The sequence below is a fragment of the Podarcis pityusensis genome, assembly GCF_964106645.2.
Source record: "Podarcis pityusensis genome assembly, chromosome: 4".
Taxonomy (NCBI): Eukaryota; Metazoa; Chordata; class Lepidosauria; order Squamata; family Lacertidae; genus Podarcis; species Podarcis pityusensis.
The window spans coordinates 46,024,012-46,049,945 of NC_138027.1; the positions used below are offsets into that span (position 1 = coordinate 46,024,012).

The window sequence follows — 25,934 nt, forward strand, 5'->3', positions numbered from 1 at the left end:
GGAGTAATAGCTATCTATTAAGGAAATAATGGGAAAAGTCTGGTTTTTATATTAAACAGCCATTTGCAGCTTTGCTGGTTTACTTAAGACAAGACCTTGTGATTAATATCCAAGTTTTGAAAAGGGACTTAAAAGGGAGTAAGTCTAGAAGTAGTTTAAGCTCAAACTTCAGGTGTTGCTAGACTTCAAATCCCATCAGGCTCAGCCAAGTGTGGCCAATGGATGGGAGTGATGGGAGCTGTAGTCCAGCTTTAAGCAATAAGCTCTGATTTTCATTGGGTGTTATTGGGTTGTTGTTGCTTCTTTAAAACATACAGAAAACCCTTTCTAACCTGCAGTGACAATATATATATTTGTAGCTAACCCACACTAACAAGACATCACCAGATGATTGTTTTTAACTGCAGTTTTTAAAATCAGGAATTATTAGGGGAGGCACAACATGCCCGCCCCCAATATTCTCTAGCTTCACTTAAGTCTCTTCCTTCACTCAAAGTCCCTCCAATGATCTGCTTGAGGAGGAATCTGCAAATTATTTCCAAATTTTGTTTTAGGAGGCATCTGTTGACAATATAGGGATGTACAGAATGCCTCTTGGAATTTTTTTACAGGCCTGTCAAAACTCTCTTTTTGCCTGCCATCTGTATTAGGACCAGTGCTTTTAAACTTTTCTGTAAATGATCTGAAGTCAGGAGTGAGCAGTGTAGTGGAGATGACACCATATAATTCAAGGATTAAACAATAAGGGATCAAGAGGAGCTTCAAAAGGATCTTTACAAACTGTGTGAATGAGTATTAAATTGCTAAATGAGTTTCAGTGAAAGTGTAAAGTGATGCACCCTGGAGCAAATAAAACTCCCAAAACTCACATATACACTGAAAGGGCCTAATTTGGTGGTGACTGACTAGAAAAGAGATCTTGAAATCATGGTGGATAACTTAATGAAAATTTCAAATAAGTAGCTGTGAAAAAGTGAATTCCATGTCATGGATTATAAGGAAAGGGATAAATAAAATAAAATAAAATAAAATAAATCTGATAATATTACAATGCCTTTATACAAATTACGATGAAGCAGTTATTTGATTACTAAATACAGTTCTGGTTTCTGCAAAAAAAATATTGTAGAACTGGAAAATGTGCAGAAACAGGCAACCAAAATTATCAAGGAGCTTTAGCAACTGCCCCATCAGAAAAGGTTACAATGTGTTCTTTACTTTGGGCTGGGGGAAGCATCATAACAGATGTTTTTAAAAGTATGTATAGTAAGGATAAAGCAGATGGAAAGACAAATTTCTCCCTCTTCATAATATTAGAACCCAATACCAGCCAATAAAGCTGAAGGATAGAAGATGCAACACCAGCCTAGATTGCTTTAAAATGGAGTTAAGACACATTCACGGGGCATAATTGTAGGAACGGGTACAGCCATAATGAATCATAATGAATGTGGCTGCCTTCAGGATCAGAGGTACTGTGCCTCATCAGTCACTAGGGAAATGCAGGAGAGGGCTATTGTGCTCATATCCTATCTGTGGGCATCTGGTTGGCCACTATGGAAACTGGAGTAGATAGGTCTTTGCTCTTATCCAACAGGGCTTTTTTAACGTTCCCTTAAGATTTGAGCACAAGGATGAGCAGCAAATTTGGTTTAAATCTGGCTTTAGGAAACTCCAGATCTAATTTTGTCACAGATCAGCTGTGCCTTTTTCAAACAGGATGAAACAGGCTCCAAGCAGGTGTCCATTTCATACAATACAGCGCACTCTATTTTCCAATAGCTTGTTTGAATTCCCATGCTGTCTGTCAGCTGCAATTTTTTCCTCCTGCTGAAAGCAGCAGTAAGCACTTTATCTAGAACAAAATCCACTATTTGAAAAAGCTGAATTCTCTCTTTATTTTCCATAAAAATTTCAAGGTGCTGAAGCAATCAAAAAGTTATAAATAAAAGAGGAAGTGGGGGCTAGACTCACAAGTTTGTTCCTGGACCTTAGTATTACCAGATGTTTTTGCAGGTAAAAAAAGAGATGAATGTCATTCTTATTCACATTTAGCATTCTGTTTCTTGAAGCTAACAAGCCCATGAAACAGTAATATGCATCTATACTGCACTCTTTTAAATACTAGTCTTTTTATTCAGGTGCAGTTATCTTCTAGTGGTTCTACTTGAAAGAATTGATTTTATACACCTCAGCTTCAAATATGAAGACTCTGGCCTTAAATGGATGCTATGTTGCAACAGAATTTATCATGACAGTAAGAAGAAATGAAAACCAATGATATGTCTATGATTCTACAAAGCTGGGGACCATATTACATCAGAATACAGGCAGGGTATGTTCACACCTATATTCCGAGAAAGAGACCCATGGACTGCACTACTGAACATTACTGAAAACCGAACCTCAGAACATGTTCTACCATTTCAGAAGGGCATAGATAAATTAGTTGACAGTGTTCATTTGCATGGGTTTTTGTGACCTATTTCTATATAAGAAGTGGGCAACCTTTTTGTTCTTGAGAACCGAGTTATCTGTGATGCGACTGGTCAGTTAGCGAAGTATTTTTATTTATTGATTTAGGGGGGAGCAACTGGGCTACTCCCATGAGTGAGGGTGCACATGCAAGCGGTAAGCGGAACAAACACTGGTGATGGAAAGAGTCAAAGATAAAAGTGATCTGGCTGAACTAATCTGGAATGCATATGACCCTGTTTAAATTTTTGCCTTGGCTTCTTCAGATTAGAATTTCCAGTCCTGCATAGGTCTATGTAGAAATTAGTCCTGCTTGTTTTGATGGGTTACTCTCAAATAAGTAGGTAGAAGTTATTTTTTTTGTTTTTGCTTTAAAAAGTACAATAGGTCGATTCTGCTACTTTTCTGGAAAGCAAGTGGAAATAATCCCTTTCTACTTTAGTGTGCTATATAAACACATACACAGCAGAAGCCTGCTTATTTGTTCTCAGAACCCCTCTCTCCCAGCCATAAAACCAGGAAACAAGTAAAACAAAAATTAAAGTATTTTTATCAAATAAAATGTTGCTCCTTCCAATTATTTTGAAACCACATGGGGTTGAGAGGCAAAAAGCCAGGAAAAATAAGGTGGAAACCAAACTGAAAGGAAGGGAGAAGTATGGGACAGCTTCAGGTGGTGTCAAGGGCCACGTAAACTGAGGTCCAAGTCAAAGGTTCCCCACCTGTGCTATACTTTCACACATGCACAGTGTACTATTAAGCTGCTGGAATCTAGAGGGAAACAAATCTTACAATCACAAATTATTTTATGGTCCTTCAAATTCTGGCCTTGGTTGCACATGTTTTGCAGTCTCCAAGGTGCTGGATGAAGTTCTTGGTTTTGGCTAGACTGAGACTGAACGCACCTCATAATCTATGGCTGTCATAGGACAGAGGTCTGACAGAGCCCAATGTGAATTATGTTTTATTGAGTTCAGTGCTACATACACGTGGGAATGTGTGTGTATGAGTGTATAAACATGTAAATTTCATTTTATCTCAAAATGAATCTATCTTTCATAGAATTTCCACAGCAAAAGAAAGCCAAAAAGCTTTATTTTCACTTCAGCAATTGCTGCCCCCCCCACTTTGTTTTAATAGCTTAATGCAACTTCAATTTTTGTCTGTGTTTTGCTGTTTAATGTGGTAGACATATTTACGAGGTGACAATATGCCATAATTGCAGTCTGAATATTTTAGTGATTTTTTTATACAATTAGATCCCCAATGTACTATAAAGACACAAAAGACAAATTAAAGAGTAATAGAGCCTTGTATTTAACCCTGGCCCTAGCCACAACTGACAAGGAAGTGTGTGTAGGTAAGTGAGCAGGCTGGTGGAAGAAGGAAGGGGTGCTTCACCCGTCATCTACATCCAGCATAGAACCAAGTCTCCTGCCAGAGGAAAAATGCTCCTCCTTCTTTTGGCTCATTTAAAAAGCTGGAGTGGTGTGCTTTAGGTTGAAATGCTGCTTATTATCATCATAAACAGGGAGACTCATAAAACAATGCCCACACATAACATTTTCATTCTGCCAGAAGTTCTGACTATATCTATGTTAGCAGTGGCCAGATTTTTGTTCTTTCTGCTTTATATCTGGGCCATACTATGCTATAAAATAGATTGGACCTCCTTTGGTCAAGGATGATTTTTTTTAAAATGGAAAATTGTAGGATATACTTCAGCAGCGTAAAAGTTGAAACAAGGACAAACACCTGTTACTTTGGGACTCTTGCCAGACAAGTTGCGGTTAAATTGTGGTATAACATGTTTAGCATTGTTATCTAAAAGACTGCTTGTGGCATCTGTGAAATGTTTTCATAATTTGGCTATGCAAGAGAGTCTACTTCTTAATCACTGCACTGGCATTAGCCACAGGAAGCAATGACATCAGCAGTTGTGACAAGGACTGGCACACGTTACCTTTCTTCCCTGCCTTGTCACTGCGATGTCAGTGGCCAAGTAAATGAACCACAATAATGTCCTCTGAAGAATAAATCAGGGTTGCACCTGAAAGTAGTAATATAGAACACACAAGCACATAGCACAAGGGAGGGAAATCTGTCCTTTTAATTATTATTTTTTAAGCATTCATTTTACTGTGCAGGCAGTGTGGCAGACTTCATTTAGTGGAAATAAGGTGCTCATGGCTTAATATGAGCTCTGAGAAGGGGACCTGCTAGATTTTGTATCTCATAAAAATGGTAATGCAACAATTAGCAGGGTCATATTATAAAGCACAGATTTTACTCTAGCTTAATGGATCTAGGGATACACATTCATCAGCAAGGATGGATTTCGCATAAAACGACATGTAAATGAATTGATGACTGATCATAAATTAATTTTAGTGCTGAAGATGTAATGGAGGCACAGCAAGATGCCACTTTATCATAGTATTTTACTGCTCAGCAACATTTGAACAACTACTTAATGTTCTATGTGCATGCTAACAGCTTGAATAAATTTGACAAAATTTTGTGCCTTTCAGCAATATGGAGGAGAGAAAAAGATTGCAGGGAAAGATTGAAATTTCAAACAGAAATAAATTTGGCTAAGTGGCATAAATTCATTTTTCATTAATGTTTATAAATGCTTTGATGATGTTTGCATCTATAAAAAGTGTCAAACTTATATATTACTTGCATTTTGTTCATTATAATGTTCTGTAAAGGAAACAAGTAAATAAAATATAGATTCCACCTTATGTTTAAATGTTTAATTTTCATTGGGATACTGTTATTCATGTATGATAGACGGTTTAGATCAAGGTCTAATTACCCAGTATTAGTAGTGCCTTTCTTTTATTCTTGTATTAATCTTTTAGCATATTTCCCAAAGTCTGTTGGCTTCCATGTATGAAACTCCCCATATTTGCTTCCGTAGTAATTACAGCAAAGATTTCACGTTATTGTATCCAAAAATGACTTCACAACGTCCACAGAATCTATGTTACATTGTGCTTAATGCATGTCCCAATATGTCTTTCTTGGGGGGGGGGGGGAGATTTTATAAAACTTTTGATACTTAAACTGGATCTCCTATTTACAATGGTCTTAAACAGATCATAAGACAAGGACATAGCCTGCTTCCTCCACAACTCGAAAAACCGTGATGAGGGGGAAAATGGAAGTCCTTCTGCCCAGCAGAGCGGCAGAAGGAATCTTTTTGCCTCCAAAAGGAACTGTTCTCTATGGACATGGGCTATTAGAATCTTAATGCCAACCTTCAACTTCTTCTCTGGCCTCTGTGTCTACACTTCTGAAATATAGTAGGGAAAAACAGACAGTGATAATCTTTGATCTTAAGGGAAGGGGTTTAGCTTAGAAGTAGAGCACATGCTTTGAGCAGAAAATGTCCCAGGTTCAATCCCTGATATCTCCAAATGGAAATATAGTCCTGTCTGAAACCCCATAGAATCTCTGCTAGCCAATATAGGTAATATTGAGCTAGATGGAGGAATGGTTTGATTTGTTTTAAGGCAACTTCTTATGTTCTATTTTGCCTACCATATTCTTCAGCAAATAAATAAATGCTGAACTTTGATGCATTTGAATTATCAGAGACAGAAGGGTCTCTGATCTATTATGTAAATGAATAATCGCAGTGCAATGGAAAAGAAAGCATTCATATACATGATTCAAAAAACAGAAAGTCAAATAAGCTAAATGAAGAAAATGTGTGGGATATTTCTTTGGCAACCAAGATTGGGATATTCTGAGTCTCCTCCTCCATCTTGGACCTGTCAACTTCATACTAATGGTAACGAAGAGAGTTCTTCTTCTTTCCTAACTTGAACTTCACCCTTTGAAAAGGTGATTCTGAATCACGTTTGCTTTCTTTTATGATCACTACTTCTATGAAAACAGGCACTGATTGTGCTTTCCTACAGAAAGCATAAGGAGGCAGAAAAGGATACATAAGAAGATATGCAAATCCATTTGGTGTTTGCCTAATTTTTTCACCCCTATCACTTTGTTCCCTAAGGGTTTGGCACAATAACAAAGTATTAGCATTTTAAAAATAATGACATAGGCAACTGAAGGCTTGAATGAGCAGTGTTGGTTTTTAAAAACCAGAATTTGTTATCAATACTGTATACTTGTACATTGCTAGGAAGAAAAGAGACAGTGACTTATAGAAAAGCAAATATGCAAGTCATGCACGCGTACACACACATATAAAGACTGACATATTAATACATATAAATGAATAGTATTTTGGTAGCAGGTTTTAAAATACGTATTATCACTCTAGGACCTTCGATGGATTGCTACAGGAATGCTTCCCTAGACACATGCAAAAATGCACAAAATTACAGCCAGAAGGAGATTATGCTAAAAATTCCAGCAAATTCAGGTAAAGTGGCTTAACATACTTGTGCACTAATAAGCCAATCTTCCAAATTCAGAGACTTAAACTTGTAACTACAAGTCTTCAGTTGGATCTGGATTTCAAATCACAGCAGTCAAGCTACAGTTCTTAAATCTTAATTAGCTTGGCAAGCAGCCTGGCCCCAGGGCATGGGGAAGGGAAACTGGAAAGTGGGAATAAAGCACCATTTCCCTTAATTCAATGACACAGAGAGGGAGAGAGGGAAATCCGAGGTACTGATGCTTCATTACTGTCATATTCCCATTCTAACTGGAAACTGCAATGTGTTTTCATAGCTGCAGTGTTTAGATAAGGGCATAAAAAACCCAAACTCAAAACAACTTGCAAGGCACACAGAAGGAAGGCAAGTATTAAAAGACGCTGCATTAATCTGTCTTCAGCGAACAGAAATTTCATGAAGATATATTCAGAAATTAGTACTGTCCCATAAAGATCAACAACTGAAGAGATGTGCAATATTTTTAATGAGCTATATAGACCATGCATGCTTGGGCTTCAATAGACCTCAGTCAACCTAGATACAGTACGTTAAGTACAGGTCCAACATCAGTTGAAATGAAAGTCTGCTGAAGCCTAGAATGAGGTCATGATATTCATGTAAGAACAGCACTTTCTCACAAAACGGAATGGTTGTCTATCTTCTACCAACAGCAGTTTTATTACCAATTCAGGCTGGGCAAGCTTAGTTTTTCCCCAGGTTTGACTTTGATTATTCTAGCTGTAACATCTCCAGACATGTGAGGAATAAGAAACAGTCAAGCAAAAGATGTTCTATTAATTAAATGGGATTTGGCTGAAAGGGAAGAATGATTAAATATGTAGTGGGCACAAAATAAAGGTGTCACCACATAGCTGTTCTTTCATACTGCAACTTGTTCTGAGGTTATTCAGAAAAAAACGTCTTCCGACATTCATCACTTTTACAAAGCCCCAAAATAAAATAAAAAACCTAGAAGCCTTTTTATAGATGTCAGCTTTTCATGTTGTTCCTGAGATACAAAACATTTTTTTAGTCTAGCTGCTTTTGCCCCGCTCCACCACACATGTAATAAACTTGCTTTCCCAGTAAAGTGAACTTTCTATGAAAGCTGGGATATAATTGATTTTTCTTTCATGTTTTTAAAGCTTTTTAAAATTCATGAATTTTCTTATCATTTGCAGCAAAGCAAAAGCATTTTCAAATCCTTTAACAGTTGTGAGCAATATTAACACAACTTTTTAAAATGCCACAGAAATAGAGCAGAATAGAATACCCTTAAACATTATTTTATTTAGAACACATTTTACATCTTTACTAAGCCGGTTCATTCTTAATTTTGTTTGCCTACCTGTCACTGAGCTGTCTAGATTGTCCATGCTAGAGCCTGGAGTATGCTCTAGTCCTCTCAGTGGTCTTGTGATTTCTAAAGCTTCTTCAATATCATCTTCATCTTCATCCTCTGGAATATCTGTTTCCAAATCTGATATTAGAGATCCAGACACATATCCTAATGGTGGAAGTGGAGTCTGGGGTGGCTGAGTATTGCTTTGAATGTGCCTAGAACAAAGGGGGAAAGGCAAAAGGGGAAAGCACTTTAAAAAGCTACAAGCATGATCCAGTCATAAGCCATATACTGGACTTAGCTGGGAATAAGTCTCATTTAACTCAGTGGGACTTAAGAGGTTTTAGGGGAGGGGTAGTATCTCTAGTGGGGAACACACCACGCTCCTTCTGGAGTAGTTTGCTCACCTTTGGTCCCCACCCTGCACGCAACTCTCACCTGTGGTTCCTTGAAGCTGTCAGCCTGTGGCAGCAGCCAAATTCCAAGAACGGCTTTAACTGGCTGGCTAAACCAGGTGAGGGTAGCCAGTGGCGTAGCGTGGGTTGTCAGCACCCGGGGCAAGGCAAGTAATTTGCGCCCCCTAACCTGGGGCAAGGCAAGTAATTTGCGCCCCCTAACCCCTAACCTGCCGCCACTGCCAGCTTCTTCTTGCTGCTGCCTGGTCTGGTCTGGTGTGGTTCTCTCCCGCGCTCAGCGCTGCGCTGGGCAGCCGCTGCACTGTCCCTCCCCCAGATAGTCCCTCGCTCTCTCTCCGCAACGCACGCCTGGCACCCCCCCCTCCACAGTGGGCGGCGACCCGGCGGCTCGGATAGGATTCGCACAGCCAGCACTGCAGTGAGAGAGAGTGAGTGAGCCAGGTAGGGGCAGAGAGCTGAGAGTGTGAGCGCCCCCCCCAGATGTTGTGCCCGGTGCAGCTGGCCCCCCCTGCACCCCCCACGCTACGCCACTGAGGGTAGCTAATTGGCCTCAAACCTTTCGTGAGTTAGGGACTTGCATATGAAGACAGACTGCAGCGGACTGAGCAGACAAGACCAGTAATGGGTTAAATGGTCAAGAAGGTGGTTTCTGCATGTGCTGTGGAAGGAAGTGAGGGGCAGATGGGGCTCATTAATCTCAGAAGGTAGCTCATCTAGGAGAAGGAAAACTATTGACTCTAAGCCTTGCAGGATATCTTCAGGAGAAGAAAAGGCAAAGGAGTAAGCTCTCCACAAATCTGGAGTGGATTTGAATGGTGCCTTGTATGCCTCCTTCAGCAACTTCTGCAGCCAAGCTGGTGCCCTGCTTTCCTTTGGACATCAGTGAGGTTGAAAAGGGGTTGTTGTTTTTTTTGCCATTTAGGTAGTCCAGGACCTCCATACATACTGTCCAGGCTTGTGCCCCAGGGAGGACACTTCAGTGCTGGTAACGCAGCAATTTGACTTCACCCCTGGAGGCACACTCCATTGTTTCTTGAGACAGACAGATGCCAAAAACAGAATAGGATTAAGCTGTTGAAACTCCATTTATAACAAATCATGAGATTTAGGATGGTGGCACTGTGGGTTAAACCACAGACCCTAGGACCTGCCGATCAGAAGGTTGGCAGTTCGAATCCCCGCGACGGGGTGAGCTCACGTTGCTCGGTCCCTGCTCCTGCCAACCTAGCAGTTCAAAAGCACGTTAAAGTGCAAGTAGATAAATAGGTACCGCTCTGGCGGGAAGGTAAACAGTGTTTCCGTGTGCTGCTCTGGTTCGCCAGAAGCGGCTTAGTCATGCTGGCCACATGACCCGGAAACTACGCTGGCTCTCTCGGCCAGTAAAGCGAGATGAGCGCCACAACCCCAGAGCCGGCCACGACTGGACCTAATGGTCAGGGGTCCCTTTACCTTTACCTAACACTTTCACTGAAATCTCTCAGATTTCTATGTGCCTTTGCTGTCCTTTAGCCCATCATGATCATCACAAATAATACAGGGTGAGTCTTTTAAAAGAGGACTCACCCTGTAGAAGTAGAAGGGGGGGGGAATGTTTCTGAATAATTTGTGGGTAGCCCTAAAACAACTTCACTCACATGACTATTTCCGCATGGTAACCAATTGTTACCATGGATTCTACAGTATTGTATGCCAACTGGTACAAAACATTATGAGGAAATGGAAACAGTGGTTTTATCTTTAAAATGATGCTAGGGTCATGAATGAATAAGTACTATGGAAGAGGCCATTCCAAAGATATCAAAGAGCTAATTTCTAATATATGTTAGATATATTAGGCTAGAAATGTCAAGCCAGATATACAGTCCAGAACCCATATCATTTGAGATTTTATCTGACCTTATTCTTACTGGAATGCAAGAAATGACTACTTAAACAAATCAAACATTTATATAGCAAGTTTGTGTTAGTTATCTTTAAGTAGTTGCCACATATAGTAGCTTAATTCCTGGGCTACTTTGACCAAAATTGTTGAGGCCATTTTCCTAACTCGATAGTAATTAACACAGTCTTCCACGTTGTAGTGGGAACTAGTAGAGTAAAAATACTGAAATGACTGGTGACAGGAAGGAAGGATGGAGAAGCACATGAAGGAAGAACAGCAGAGACCTTAAGGCTGCATTCTAAAGTTCCAACACTTTTTTGAGTCATAGGACTGGGACAACTGACTCAATCTTCTCACATTAAAGCTGAAATAATCTTGTATATACCTGATAGGAAAAAGGCTTGATATATAAATGGGAATTTCAAGATGAAAAATCTCTTGGAGAGGAAACAATTCTAGCTCAAATGCTGTGCTGCTTCCTTTAGTTAGGCTAGATCAGGGGTGGCAACCTAGGGCAAGCATGCCAGAGGGGGCACTCAGAGCCCTCTCTGTGGTCCCAGCTGCCGTCCCAGCACAGAGCCAGCAGCGGGCGAAGGCGGCGTGTTGAGTCTCAGCTCAACTTGGGCAGCCGAGCAGCCGCCTTCTTCCTCCTCCTCCTGCTGCTGCGAGGTTGAGGCAAACACTGAGAGAGCTTGCCTAGACTTCACACAAATTCCCCAGATACAATGCAGTATGGTAACCAGGTACTTCTTTCTTAAGGGCTAAACAGAGGTCAGAGTAGTGACAGCTACTGCAGATTATGCACCAGTTCAGGTTAAATTGCCATGTTGGCACTTTGCGATAAATAAGTGGGTTTTGGGTTACAGTTTGGGCACTCAGTCTTTAAAAGGTTCGCCATCACTGGGCTAGATCAAAGATGGTTATGTTGTAATTAGGTTCCTGTTTTGAAGCTGCATAGCTTCCTAGGATGAAGAAGTCATTTGTGCATAAGGTTATCTCTAGGTCAAACTTCACACTGGATTTTACACAAGGTATCCGGGGGGGGGGGGGAATATATATTTCTACACTAATTCCTCCTTAATGACATATTTTTAAAACAATAATCTATATTGCATGCATTCATTTACAGAACAGCCCTGATAAAATATTCAAGCCCATTCACTGGGAAATATCGTTGCTATTTCTTAAGGTGCTGGCATTTTTATTTTTATTTTGCCTGTAAGCCTTTTGAAAATTATGAATATCATTGCATTTGGTTATGGTCATTTAAGAGTACTGTATCGGCACAAAGTCAGTTTATCAGATACAGCTAACTGATACAATTTATCCAATACTGAGTGTGTAATTCCCCATCTTAAAAGCACAGATTACATAATGAGATTCATGATGTTAACTGACACCCAAAGTTGCACCTGCAGTTTGTATGCCACCACAGGAAGCGTAACAGCTGCAAGGTACAGGCTGAAAGCATGCCAGGGCATGCATCTGTGTCCTGCCTGGCACAATTATACATTTAACCTAGACCTGAATTAGCTGATGCCTGGGCTTCTGGCTTGTTACATAAACAAGCTATATCCCATGGAGGAGGTGGCCTAAGCACCCTGTTGATTGGCTGCAGCTTGCAAACGAGGTTGGAGTACTGAAAATTGTCCAAGGAAAACAGCTGGCTTTGGTATTGGCAGAAAATTCATACAAGCCTCTTTGACCTATAATAACTCTTTCAGTGTAAGTTGTGGCCTTTGTATGTCAGGAAACATTCATTGGCACTATGCCATTTAGCAACTTTATGTCACTTAACAGCACACGGTTTCTTGTCCTGCTGAAGTTTTCTTTAACTTTTAAGATAATATTTCTACACGTTAGGATGTACAAAAAGCCTGTGACATTCTATTCTATAGTTTGAGTCGGTTTTGCTCTGTTTTTCAGTCCCCAAACAGCCTCTCTCATATAGGTGAACTACTTTGGTATCGTCTTCTCCCTTTGAATACCAAACAAGAATTTGGATTTATGCTATGAATATTTTTAAGCAACTGCTTCCATAATCTCTTTTACTCAAATACAGCAGAATTGGGAGGTTATACTTGTCAGTCCTTCAGCTTTCCCAGAATGGGATCTGAAAGTTTTAATTCTACAGTTTCTTTACTAATACAACCTGAAAGAGACATTAGGACTTCCCTCAAGAACAAGAGTGATATCCAGTTATGACTGATTTCAAAAAGCTTAAATAACTACTGGGTGAGATCCCGTGGTCAGAAATACTCAAAGAGAAGGAAGTCTAAGGTGGTGGGAGTTTCCTAACGGTGAAATATTGAAGATACAAATGCAGACAGAACCATCAAGAAAGAAAAGTGGGAGGCATTTAAAGAAACCGGTGTGCCTGCATAAGGAAATTTACAGAGGAGCCGAGACGTAAGAAGGGCATGTATAAGAAATGGAAGAAAGGACAAATCACAAAGTAGCCAACAGCTGGGTGACAAGGGAGAAGGCAGAACGGCTTCACACCTACTTTGCCATTGTCTTCACCCTAAAGGAAAGCAGTGCACAACCTGGTGAACACAGAATGATGCAACGAGGGAGTTGCAGCCTGCTAGGAAAATAGGTGGTAAGGGAACACCTAGTTACTTTAAATGAATTCAAATCTCCCGCGCCTGATGAGCTGCATCCAAGGGTACTAAAGGAGCTTGCAGATGTCATATCAGAAACTCTGTCTATAATCTTTTAGAATTATTGGAGAAGGTGAGATCCCTGCAGACTGGAGGTGGGCATATGTTGTTCCCATCTTCAAAAAAGAATTATCCAAATACCAACCAGTCAGCTTGACAACAATACCAGGAAAGGTTATAGAACAGATAATGGTTGGTCTGTGAGCACTTAGAAAATGATGCTGTGATTACTAAAACCCAGCATGGGTTTCTCAAAAACAAGTTATGACAGATGAATCTCATTTCTTTCTTTTTCTTTCTTTGGGATAGCATTAGAAGCTGGGTGGATCAGAGGAATGCTGTGGACGTAGTATTCCTTGATTTCAATGTGGGTAAATTTGTTTTGTGGCATTGTGGTGTTTATGTTTCTAACTGACAAAGTCCCCCACGATATTACTGCGGACAAGCTGGTAAAATGTGGGCTGGACAAGTTAACTGTTAGGTGGATTTGTAGCTGGTTGACTGACCAAACCCAAAGAGTGCTCACTAATGGTTTCTCATCATCCTGGAAAAAAGTGACAAGTGGGGTGCTGCAGGCTTCTGTCCTGAGACCGTTGTTTTCAACGTCTTGATAAATGAATTGGATTCTGGAATTGAGGGGATGCTCATCCAATTTGCAGATGACACCAAACTGGGAGGGGTAGCTAGTACTACAAAATACAGAATCAGGATTCAAGATGATCTGAAGTGATTGGAGGACTGGGCCCAAACTATCAAAATGAAGGACTAATGTCAGGTTCTACATTTAAGCAGGAAGAGCAAGCTGAACAAATATAAGAAGGGGAACACCTGGCTTGCCAGTAGTACATGTGAAAAGCTCTAGCGGTCTTAGTGGACCACAAGCTTAGCATTTGTCAGCAGTGTGATGCAGCAGCAAAAGAAAAGAAAAAGCTAATGCTTTCTAGGCTGCATGAACAGAAGTCTAGTGTCTCAATCAAGAGAAGTAATAGGCCCGCTCTACTCTGCCTTGTGAAGAGGAGACTGAGATGAGATATGGTTGTCATCCTCAAATATTTAAAGGGCTGTCACAATGAAGATGTAACAGGCTTGTTTTCTTCTGCTCTTGAGGCTAGGACCTAAACCAATGGCTTCAATTTGCAAGAAAGGAGATTACAATTAAATATCAGGAAGGACTTTTTGATAGTAAGAGCTGTCTGACCATTGAGTGGACTCCCTTGGAAGGTGGTGGACTCTTTTTCCTTGGAGGTTGGATGGCCATCTGCCATGAATGCTTTAGGTGAGATTAAGAGCCTGGATAGCTCAGCTGGTTAGACTGTGGTGCTGATAACATCAAAGTTGCAGGTTCAATCCCCATATGAGACAGTTGCATATTCCTGTATTGCAGTGAGTTGGATTCAGATGATCCTCAGGTTCCAACTCTACAATTCTATGATTCTATGAATGGACTTCCACTGGAGCAATGAGACCTCATTCCTCTATTTTCAGATGCAGCCCCCCTGCATGCTATCCAAATCTGCTCCAGAGGGCTGGGGGGACATTCCAGGACAGATGCAGAAGGTTACATCAGGAAGAGAGGTAAGGAATGCCTACTCAAATGACACTGCATTTCACCCATTGACTTGTGGGCTTTGATGGTTGTTTTTCATCAGTCAAGATAACTTGATGTTATAACATCCAGAAAATGGGTGTGTTTTACTGTATGGTTACAGAAGTCTTCATTAAATTACAAGTTCCAAAAAGTACAACTTAAGGTATAACAGTGCTTAGGTTCACGGCTTGTATAAGATAATTATTTTGAAGAAAAGAAATGCTCTGTGTGTGTTTTGTAAAAAGAAGCTAACTGAGCGAATCTTAAAATATTTCATGCATTTTTAACACATGGTCTAGGAATGGATTTAGTAAAATATATCTCTGTTGATAACTATTATAAAAAATACAGATTTTAAATGCCTCCATAGTTATCAATATCCAAGGAATGTTCATGAGTTCAAAATCCAGCAATGTGACATGCAAACTCTTTCCCGTCAGGCTGCAAAGGAGTCAGAATCTACATCTGACAAAATCTTTTTGTTAATTGGTTACTAAAGGCACAGGCAGATCCTTCAAGATGAGAATTACGTTCTCAAGCAATGTGACTTCTGATGTTTTTCATTTCCCAAATAGTATCTGGGTCTGCCACATTTACCATGTTTGCTTTGTATCTCTGAGGACAGCATATGAGAACCTGCTAAAAAGAAAGAAAGAAAGAAAGAAAGAAAGAAAGAAAGAAAGAAAGAAAGAAAGAAAAGAGACTTCGAAAGACAGCAGTGGCTTTGTATCTGCCACATTTACCATGTTTGCTTTGCTATATCAAACTGATAGGCCCTGGTAAGTTCATCAAGGTGGGCTTGAAGCATAGGTTGCATCTCCTCCCGTGGAGAGGGCGTGAGCGTGGCAGTGGACTGCTGCCCAAAGGAGATTGCCGGGGAAGAGGCCACTCCTCGAACGGGAGGTGTAGGAACTCTATCATCTTCCTCTTCAAGCTCATCCTCCATTCCCTGATGCAAATATGTCTGAACTGGTAAAGGTGGGCACCAACCATCACTGTCATACCTAGAATAGAAATGGTTTAGGTTTAGGTTATATATAATTCATTGAAATAATGATACTGTATATTATACTGTATGTACAATGGGGAGTCTATTTCGTGCTATGAAAACAACAACTAAGAAACTTGAATAACCTAAATAATACCTGACACCATAAAACCAGGCACAGACTCCCCATTTATTTCAGCAAAGCTAATACTTAATTTCACTTTATCTTTTTGATAAAGGGCAAAAAAGGGCCCAACCAACAGTGATACCTAATAAAATCTATTTGTTAATCTCATTTCTAAATGAAGCAATTTTTTTCAAGAGCAAAAGAGTAAAACAAAACAATGAACATGTCATTTTCAGTACCAGTTATTATATATTATGTTGGTATTCCAAAAATCTCTAAAGTTAAATCTGTGCAATGTGGATAAAAGGATACAAGAGGGCTGATCAAATCTGATCAGTCCATCAATTTCCCTGTTTCTGGCACACCACCTTGAAAGCAAGTTCCGCGGAATACATGGGACTCACTTCTAAGTAGATGTGCAGCTTTGGGTTGCAATCATGAAAAGGTTTGTTATAACAAAAAAACTCAGATGGAATTCTGCTGTGCAATCAGTTACCAAGCCTTATGCAACAGTTTTCGACAAAAAATCTATCTGCTTCTTTTTTTTAAATTGATACAGGAAAAGAAGAAAAAGAAAACACAGATACAGAATTACACATGAGAATAACAATAAACACAAAATTTTCTTAACAAACAATAAAACATAAGTTGGTCTTAACACTATAGACCCGACCTCCCATCTATTCCTTATTTCAGTTTCATATTACTTATTACCAATATACACTTTTATCATAATTTAACTTTTTTGTAATTAACTCTTATGTCTAACTTGCTGAAGTTCCTCAAATGCTGCAACAGAGTTTAAACTACTGTAATTATATTTCATATATTCTTTGGAAACCTCCCATTTTGAAACAAATTCCTGTTTTGGTTTATTCTTTATTTTTTCTGATAGACCATCTAATTCGGCATATTCTGTCAGCTTTTGGATCCATTCATGTAGAGAGGGAATTTCAATACTCTTCCATTTTGCCGCGATGAGAACTCTTGCTGCCGCCGTAGCATATAAAAAGATACCCTTCCTCTTTTGTGGAATATTCAAATCTGTAACTCTCAGGAGATAGGCCTCTGGTTTTTTCTTAAAAGAGACCTTTAGCATACCTGTATTTTCTTACATAACCACCACATGTGGTAGAAAGTTCCTGAATTATCACCGCATCTCCAGCAATTACTTGGCACATTTTTATACATTTTTGAAAGTTTCTAGGGTGTTAAGTACCATTGGTGTTGCATTTTTAGAAAGTTCTCTCTAATAGTATAACAATTTGTGTATTTCCAATTGTTCTTCCACAAATTTTCCCATTGGGACATAGTTATTGAACGGCCAAAGTCTTGTGACCACCTCACCATGCCCGCTGTTACCTCCTCCTCCTTGATTTTCCAGTCAAGGAGGAGTCGGTAAGTTTTGGAAAGAGTTTTTCTTTTAGAATTTACAAGATCAGATTCAAATTGGGAAATTTCTGTTGAGAACCCCTTTTGTTTATCAGATTTAAATTTTTCAAATATCTGGTGGTATTGGTCTGAGATGTATTCTCTTATTTCCTTGAAGCTTTTTAATTTTGGTTGGTTATCTTCGTATTTTAAAAGTGTTTTATATGTTGGCCAACTTTCCTGGGTATTTTTCCTTTTTACAGATGTGGCTTCTATTGGAGAAGTCCACCAAAGGACTTTAGGCTCCATCAGATCTTTATATTTTGCCCTTAATGCAAAGAGTGATTTTCTAATTCAAGTCATATTAAAGAAGATTCTGACTGAACATCAGGAAGAACTTTCTGACAGTAAGAGCTGTTCAACAGTGGAACAGACTCACTTGGGAGGTTGTGGACTTTCCTTCCTTGGAGGTTTTTACGCAGAGGTTGGATAGCCATCTGCCATGGATGCTTTAGTTGACATTCCTGCATTGCAGAGGTTTGGACTAGATTATCCTCAGGGTCCCTTCAAACTCTAAGATTCTATTATTCTATTTGAGGAGGTGGGAAGCTCCAGTAACAATTACTGTCATTTGTCCTTACTGCTCCCTTCCAAAGTGTCTCCATCATCATTACTTTGCTTTACTGCCAACCTTGATCCTCAAACTCTTCTTAGTTATTGAAGGGAATGGGGAAGAGAGTTTTCATTTCTACAAATCGTTCTTTAGGTAAAGGGATTTCCATGATAATGAAATATAAGGATATTAAATTGTCTTTTTTCAAGAGAGCAGCTATAAAACTTGTTGCTTCTATTTGCAAATCCTTTTGATTTTAAATAAAACATTGGCTGATTTGGTTAGCAAACAAAGCAAACAATGCATTCCATAACTTATTTTTAGTGATCTCCATTACAGTTTGAAAACCCCACGTTTAGGAATAACAGAAGCATAATGGTGATGCAACAAGCAAGCAGTAGTATGGGGTGGAATGAAAGGAAAGCATTTCTGGTGACAACCCTTAAGCTGTTGTGGCTACTGAAAGGGACGTAGCAGAAAGACCAAATTGTATTTTGTGGTGCTTAATACTTCTGGCCTTCCCATTTCTTCTCAGGGTCAGGCACTGGCATCTAAATGCTCTGATCACACTGTGACCAGGAAGTAGCAGCCAGCTGAATGTCTTGCAGTATGGGGCTGTCTGCCTCTCCCACTTACCTGCTTGTTACACAGGTATTCTTTTAATAGTCACATATTACTTGCATATATTAACTCTTTCCCTCATATTTAAAAGTCAGTGGAATAAAATGGAAAAGCTTCATTCTTCCTGTGCAAACTTTCCTTATTTTTTCCCTATAAGGCACTTGCCTTTTCAAATTTAGCTTTCTTCTTCTAACAATGCACTTTCTGGGGCAGGGAGAACTGTGCTCATTATCACTGCAATATTATAAATAACTGGAAAGTGTAATTGAAAGACAAACATTGTAAAAGCTATGGCTGAGCTGTGTGAATCTTGAAAGTATGCTGTCAGCATCACTGATTACTTAGCTTTAAATAACCAGTGTTGTCTTGGTGACAAATAAAATTCTCCCCGCCAAATAATAGATACTATACACAACTGAGAAGCTAAGACCTGTGTCACAAAGGTTTCTCTACAGATAATGCATCAATTTACCTGTCTTATTTATCATTGTGGTGTCTTAAAAATATATGGGAGTTATTTGTCTTTTATTGCACAATTATCTGAGCTGAGAACAGCAAATACATTAAAGTGCAGATATCATTATTGAGGGTGGTGGTGGGGAGAGAGAAGATAATTATTAATCAGTACCACTTGAAGCAAAGTGTCTTTCTTTGTGTGTAGACCAAGTGCCCTCTTGAACAAAACATTTTAAGGGCAAATAGGAATCCTGTTAGTAGAGTATTTTGGGGTGAAACAGATTCTCTAGAATCATTTTAATCAGAATTTAGGCCTGGCTATGACACTGGGATTGCTTTGTGACCCTGAATAACTGATAACCTGTGCTGAGGGAAAGACAAGGTTTGTGTACCTGTTACCTGATAACTTTTTGGCTTTCAATACCATTGACAATGGTTAACTTCTGAAGAAGGAAGCCGGGTTGGCAGTTGGGAGGAGCTGCTTTGTGGTGGTTCCACTTTTATCTAGTGTTTGATAGATGTTGCTTGGTTTTGTGGAGTCTAGTGTTCCATCTCACTAACCAAGCTGTTTTAACATCTACATGAAGCTGCTGAGTTGCATCATCTGGAGTTTTGGAGTGCACTGTTTTTCATATGCTGATGACATTTACCTTTATTTTTTTCCCTTTACAGCTCAAGCAGATGTAGCAGTGAATATACCGACACCAGTGTATGTCCTTGATAATGGATTGGATGGGAGTCAGTAAACTGAAGTTTAATCCAGACAAGACTGAGACACTGTTTGGGAGACACTGAATAGGATGCATTCTGCTCTCGATGGGCCACACTCCCCTTGAAGGAGTAGGTGTGTAGCTTGGGGAAACTCTTTGATCTGATATTGTCACTGGAGACCCTGACACTCCATGGTATCAAATACATCCTACCAACATCTGCTGGTAGCCCAGCTGCAACTTTATAGGTATAGCTTTGCTTCAGTTGTCTATGCTCTGGGCTCCTAGGCTGGATTATTGGGACGGGGGAAGGGGCTTTGGTTTTCACTACTTTAAAAAAACAACAGCTTCAAAGTTCATGGTTCTTCCAAGTAGCCCTATGTTGGTCAACCAGCCAACTTACTTAGCTGCTAGTATGTATAATTAGTGTTTTTTTTATTCCTTTGGCAAAAAAAGACAAGAAGTGAACCCATTCACAGTCATCAAGACTGTAACACACAGCTGCTGCTGCTGCTGCTGCTGCTGCTGCTGCTGCTGCTGGGATGTTGCATTATACAGGGACACAGCATTTTCTACACTGACTGCCAGCAGCTCTCCAGAATTTCAGACAGAAATCCTTTCACAAGTTTTCTTGCAGATGCCTGGGATTGAACCAAGAAACTTTTGCATACAAACCATGTGCTCCAACAGAGCTATGGTTCTTTCACTAAATGTGTATGAATAAGTATGATGATTAGTGAACTGGGAATATTCTGTGTTAACTGAGCTGAGAATGTGTTGCGTTCTAGCACAGGAAATTTATAACGAACTATTGTTTCAAATAACACACCCATATTTATAGATCCTTTCTGTAAAATTTAAATTCTACTGGGGTTTATTTTCACAAGTTCAAGAACAAAATGATGCTGAATTACTGCCAAAAAGATGTCCCTGGCATCTCTTGCAAAACAAGCACTAAGGATAAGTTGAGTTACACAGATTTTCAAAAGAAAAATATTTCTCTCTCTACAGAAAATCTCCATGAACACACAGACATACAACGCACACCCCATTTCAATTACAACTAGTTTAATACTGGCACAAGCATATATCAAACAAAAGAAATTATTTCTCCCACTCCCTAAAATTGCTTAGCTTTTGAAAATTTCAAGGATGTGGATTATCTATTAGGAACTATGGTGAGAACATAAAGAGAGGAGGCTGGATCACAGATATGCTTTGTCCAAGCTACTAGACTTTGCTAATAGAAAACTATAGGGAGAAAGTTAACCCAAAGCCAATGGACAATATTTGGCCAAGGTTTTTTTTGTCCTCCCCCCGTCCTGCAATAATGTGGCTGCTGTATTAGCAATTTTCAAATAGCCAAGCAGGAGATGGTGTTGTTGAGTCCCGTTGAAGATTATTGCATTGTTTTCGCTAGAGTATAGTGAAGGGACTTTGGCAGTGTTCCTCTCAGTGTATGGCCCACCATCCAGTGCAGTATGGATGTCTGAGATGGAACCTTAGCACATGAGGGCAGGGACAGGTCAGCTGCACAATAGTGGGGGGAGGCCAGGAGCACAGCCCTGCCCCACCGCCCCTTCCTACATTGTCCTTCATGTAAGCAATGCATGAAGGGGCCTTTAAACTTTGGAAAACTAGGAGGGATTCAAACAACTATATAGTATGAAAAAGGAATGTCCAAATTTTACTGCATTGTATTGCAGGCCCATTGAAGATTGCATTATCTTACTATTGGCAACAGTGTGTACATGTGAGGGTGCATCCGACAATTGTATTTTAAAGCTGTTTGCTGAGCTACACCTAAAAGGCCTTCTGCTCCACACATATTAATCCCCTCATATCCAAACACCAGAATATGATTGGGGTAAAAGGCCTTACACACCTTACACACCACTGTTGTGAGATATTGCATTCCACTACATTCAAAATGGTCCTTCCCCCTCAAAAAAAGATACATTACCCTCCTTCTTGCTGATCCACACCATAGTGTTCTAGTTCTGTGCCTGGAAGAGGCTGTATTGGAGGGGGTGGGAGTGGAACGTTGGCCCAGTTAGACCCATTATTTTTCTGAGGTTTGGAAGTATTTTTGTTTTTCTTTTTCTTCCCTCCTTTCCCACCTGAAATCAAGAAACATTACAGAAGTATGAAGAAACAAACTTGACTATTTATATTTCCTGAAAGAGCTCTGATTCCAGATGGTACACTCAAAAAAAGAAAAAGAAGGGAGAAGAGAGGAGTATTTTTATCTTAGCAACATCAGCAGCAACATGTTATAGTTGTCATAAGGTTATAAATAATAATAGGGTGGAATGGAATGAAAATAGTCTGTATAATTGCCCGGAATTACTTCTTTTTATTTCACACACTCCATATAGCTTAGTCACAATGAAGCATGCGCTGAAAGAAAGTTAAAATGTACTTGCTATATCAAAACTATATTTATTGATTTATTCACGTCTGCTCTAAGCCTCCGTGCAGTCATTGTTGGAAAAAATAATAGACTGCAGCAAACTCTTTCAGATAGCAAATCGCAGTGTATTCATAATACCATTTTGCGTAATCTCTCTCCCTCTCTCTTTGGAAATGAGTTGTTAAGGACACATCCAAAACTTTACTGTTTGAGTTTCTTTCTCTTTTCATTCACAAGGCCAAATGTAGTTGAGAAAAATGTAAATCGCAAATGTAACTGGTTTCTTACTGAAATCATATTGGGACATTCAATTGAAAAGTATGGATGAGTTCTTTTTGTAATATTTTATGCCCATGTAATTCAGTGGTCTTTTCACTCTAGAGAAAAATGGAAATAGATAATTGGAAGAGGATCAAATAAACCAACACGGAAATGAAGATTCAAGGAGAAAAGAGATAGATGAATAAAGGATAATTTTAGTTAACTTATAAAACAATGTGATAGACAATTAGGGTTACGTAATGAATCCTGAGGAGGAAGAAGGCAACAAGGAACATGAATATAAATGACCACGCAGTGGAACATGTATATGTATATGTATATGTGCGTGCACATTTGTATGTTTGTAATAAAATAAACCGAACATTTGGAATAGGAACTGAAAGCATCACAGGGACTTATAGGGAAATAAAGCAGAAGAGCAAAGGGGGGGGGGAACAGTGCTGGAATGGCAATAGAGAAGTTATTGTAAACTAGCCTCATATTTTTAGAATGTATTAAGAAAATGGCACAATTCTGCACAGAATAATTTAACACAGAAAATTTGCTGCTACTCTTAAAGCTAGGTAATCCATTTTGCAATGGCAATGTGCAATAATTATAATACAGCATGCAGCATAATACCTATACTTTATGCTTGTAGGCAGCTCTGAAACTTTTAGAATGATCACTATCATAAGAAGCTTTTCTATCAATTCCATTATATTGCTATGGGTGGATTTCTTGATACGCAATAGAAATATTGTGAAATCTCAAAGGAGTTGGGGGCTTCAATAATGATACAACCAAAATATTAACTTCATCATGAAGCTCCTCAGAGAAGGACAGTGCTGTAAAGTGAAGATTGATTTATGAATAAAGTCAGCACTGTGCCAGAAAACTGAGAATGTTACAAAATAAAATTTCCAATCATGCTGAAATACACAGGGTACAAAGGCTACAAATATTTTCTTATTATCTCTAAATGGGTTTCTTGTTCGGTTAGGGCAAATAAGGCACACTTCTTTTTTATCAAGCTCATGGTTTTCCAGATGATCGTGACACATTCACATGTGTCTAAATGGAAGGCAAACTGCAATATTTGAACACAGGCTCTGGGTACAGTGATCATTCTTCCAAGGTTATAATTAGTTTGCGTTTTTTTAAAGCTTCTTACAAGCACAAACACTTCTCCTTACACACATTGTATTGAAACCAACCTGAGAGGCTGCCACTTCTTTCTGAGCTGTTGTGAGAGCTGGTGGTGCTGAAATCCTGTGACTGGTTGTGTGGCATTCTATTAGACAATCCCTCAGCCAATCGGTAGTCAGGGATGTAAAGTAAGGCTAAGGGTTAAAGGGCAAAGGTCACAGTGCCATCATGTGATTAGTTTATAGCACATGCACAACATGCAGTTAGCTGGTAAACAGTGGATGTGGCAGGACTGTGAAAAATATTTAAGTTACTATATTCTAATGGTAGCAGGGGTGGGGGAAAGATAAGCTGTGATACTGGCAAAAGCTAAAGCAAACTAAAATCGTAACACAATATAGTTTGTTGCATAAGTATAGGATACATGCAAGGTATGCAATTAGTTAAGGGAAATGGGAACAAGGAAGGACAATTTTCTACTGTGCACAAGAGATTCTTACAAACAATTGTAATAAGAAAAATGAGAACTAAAATCACCATTGTTGCCTTTGTTCTGATCAGGCAGAGAATAACCAAATCCCATTAGGTCACTTTTTTGCTGAATCGAACTTTTCCACTGAGGATCTGGTAAATCAACTGCTAACTCGTGGATGCTGTTGGAATGCAGTATTTGTGTTGTGGCGTATGGGGTAGCCTGTGTTATTTGGCTGGAACTGTTGTAACTAGTTTTGGTAGTGAAGTCAATGCTGCTGTAAATGGCTCCATCAGAAAGCATTGTGGCAGTTTTATCCCCTTGACCTGGCACCGGAGGCAGCACATCTGTGATGAAAACAGGGGAATGAAACAAATCAGCATGGGAAAACCCCAACAAGAAGTTTTAATATAAAAAATAAATGTGTCATTCTGCACGTTTGCATTTCAGCTGAGACAGTGTCCATGAGCCAATGGAGGGAAGATGATGTACAGCCATCGCCTCGCTATCAGCATCTGTGACAAACTTTCCACTTGTCCTTCACGTCTCACTGCCTAAAACCATCTTTCTTCCATACCTTCAGCTGTGAAAGTGAAGTTTGGAATATTTCTGTCCTGAAGAATGTTTTCAATTGTTCATTTCATGTCAGAGCCAATGAAACTGTCTGTGCTCCAGGGAAATGATGAAAGGAGTCACTCCACAAATCACAGAAGAAACCATCTCCCTCTGCTTTCCCCCACCATCAAGAAAACACCTTATGAGTATTGCACAGAACTGAATGAACATGGAACAATCCTCAGATAATTCTTTTCAAGGTATGCAGAGCTTAAATGTTTTTTCTTTTTCTTTCTTTCCTGCTGAACATTATCTGGCTTTATTTCTGAAGTTAGCCAGACATTTTTTTCCTGACAATACAGAGGGGCGAAGAAGATATGAATAAATCATTTTGAAATGTGTCAAGATTTCAGCAGCTCTAAAGAGAATTAAATGATCAGTCAATTATTTTGCTAAACTAAGCCTTTGAAACTGAAGGGCAGCTTCTCTGGGAAAAAAGTACATCTAAATTACAGTTAAGCCATAAAAATATTAAAATACATTTACATGATATCTAGTAAATATGTCATGTGTTGAACCAGGAAACTCCCTCACCCATTTATCTATGTCAACCTTCCCCAACATGGTACCCGCTCCAGATACTTTGGACTACCACTCCCATGAGCCATAGTCAGCACAGGGAAGGCTGATCTAGATAAATTAATGATTTTAATCTTTTGGCGTGCTGAAGACCTGATCATGTATCTTCACAGTGGCAATCTCTGACACCATCTCTGACACCAGGTTCAAAAAGTTAATGTTCCTGACTAATGAAGGTATACCAGTTGCATAAGGCTCAATGAAACATCCAGTGCTGACAGAAATGTTGAACAAATGCATGTATCAAGCTTCTGAACAGTGGACAGAGCTTAACTGTTGTGTTTACAGACTTTAATGAATACTACACGATTATATCAGATAAGAGGATTATTTTGCAAGTTGGATGTTAAAATAACTTGGTTTGGTATTTGCCTTAAAATGTTACTTAAAGGAGGTTCCTATTTCCTTTCACAAGTTCTCTTTCCTGCACTAAGCCAACAGCCCATATTTTCTCCTTCCCCATCTACATGCAGGTTTTTACAGAGGACTTAGTTTGAAATCTCCCTGGTCAGAGACACTCCTCCTTGTGAACTACTGCTAACAGTTGACAATCTGGCTCCAGTTTTCCAGTGGAAGTGCTCTGGGAGTCTTCCTCTCAGCATCAGCTGCCTGCAATTTCAAAGTCCTGTTGTCCTAAGCCAGGCATAGGCAAACTCGGCCCTCCAGATGTTTTGGGACTACAACTCCCATCATCTCTGACCACTGGTCCTGTTAGCTAGGGATGATGGGAGTTGTAGTCCCAAAACATCTGGAGGGCCAAGTCTGCCTATGCCTGTCC

General features: G+C 39.5%; 1 protein-coding gene across 22 annotated transcripts in view; it reads right to left on the reverse strand.

Moving 5' to 3' along the window:
- Positions 1-25,934, reverse strand: part of ROBO2 (roundabout guidance receptor 2) — an 835,262-nt gene that overhangs the window by 23,740 nt on the left and 785,588 nt on the right. For 14 of the 22 annotated variants that reach the window (XM_081003975.1, XM_081003965.1, XM_081003984.1 and 11 more), the window contains 5 exons: positions 24,028-24,309; positions 23,559-23,684; positions 21,631-21,787; positions 15,525-15,785; positions 8,239-8,447 (listed from right to left, as the gene is read on the reverse strand). In XM_081003975.1, coding sequence (XP_080860101.1) covers positions 8,239-8,447; positions 15,525-15,785; positions 21,631-21,787; positions 23,559-23,684; positions 24,028-24,309 — 1,035 coding nt within the window. The remainder of the gene's footprint in view (positions 1-8,238; positions 8,448-15,524; positions 15,786-21,630; positions 21,788-23,558; positions 23,685-24,027; positions 24,310-25,934) is intronic. The other 8 variants (XM_081003977.1, XM_081003969.1, XM_081003976.1 and 5 more) reach the window with 1 other exon arrangement.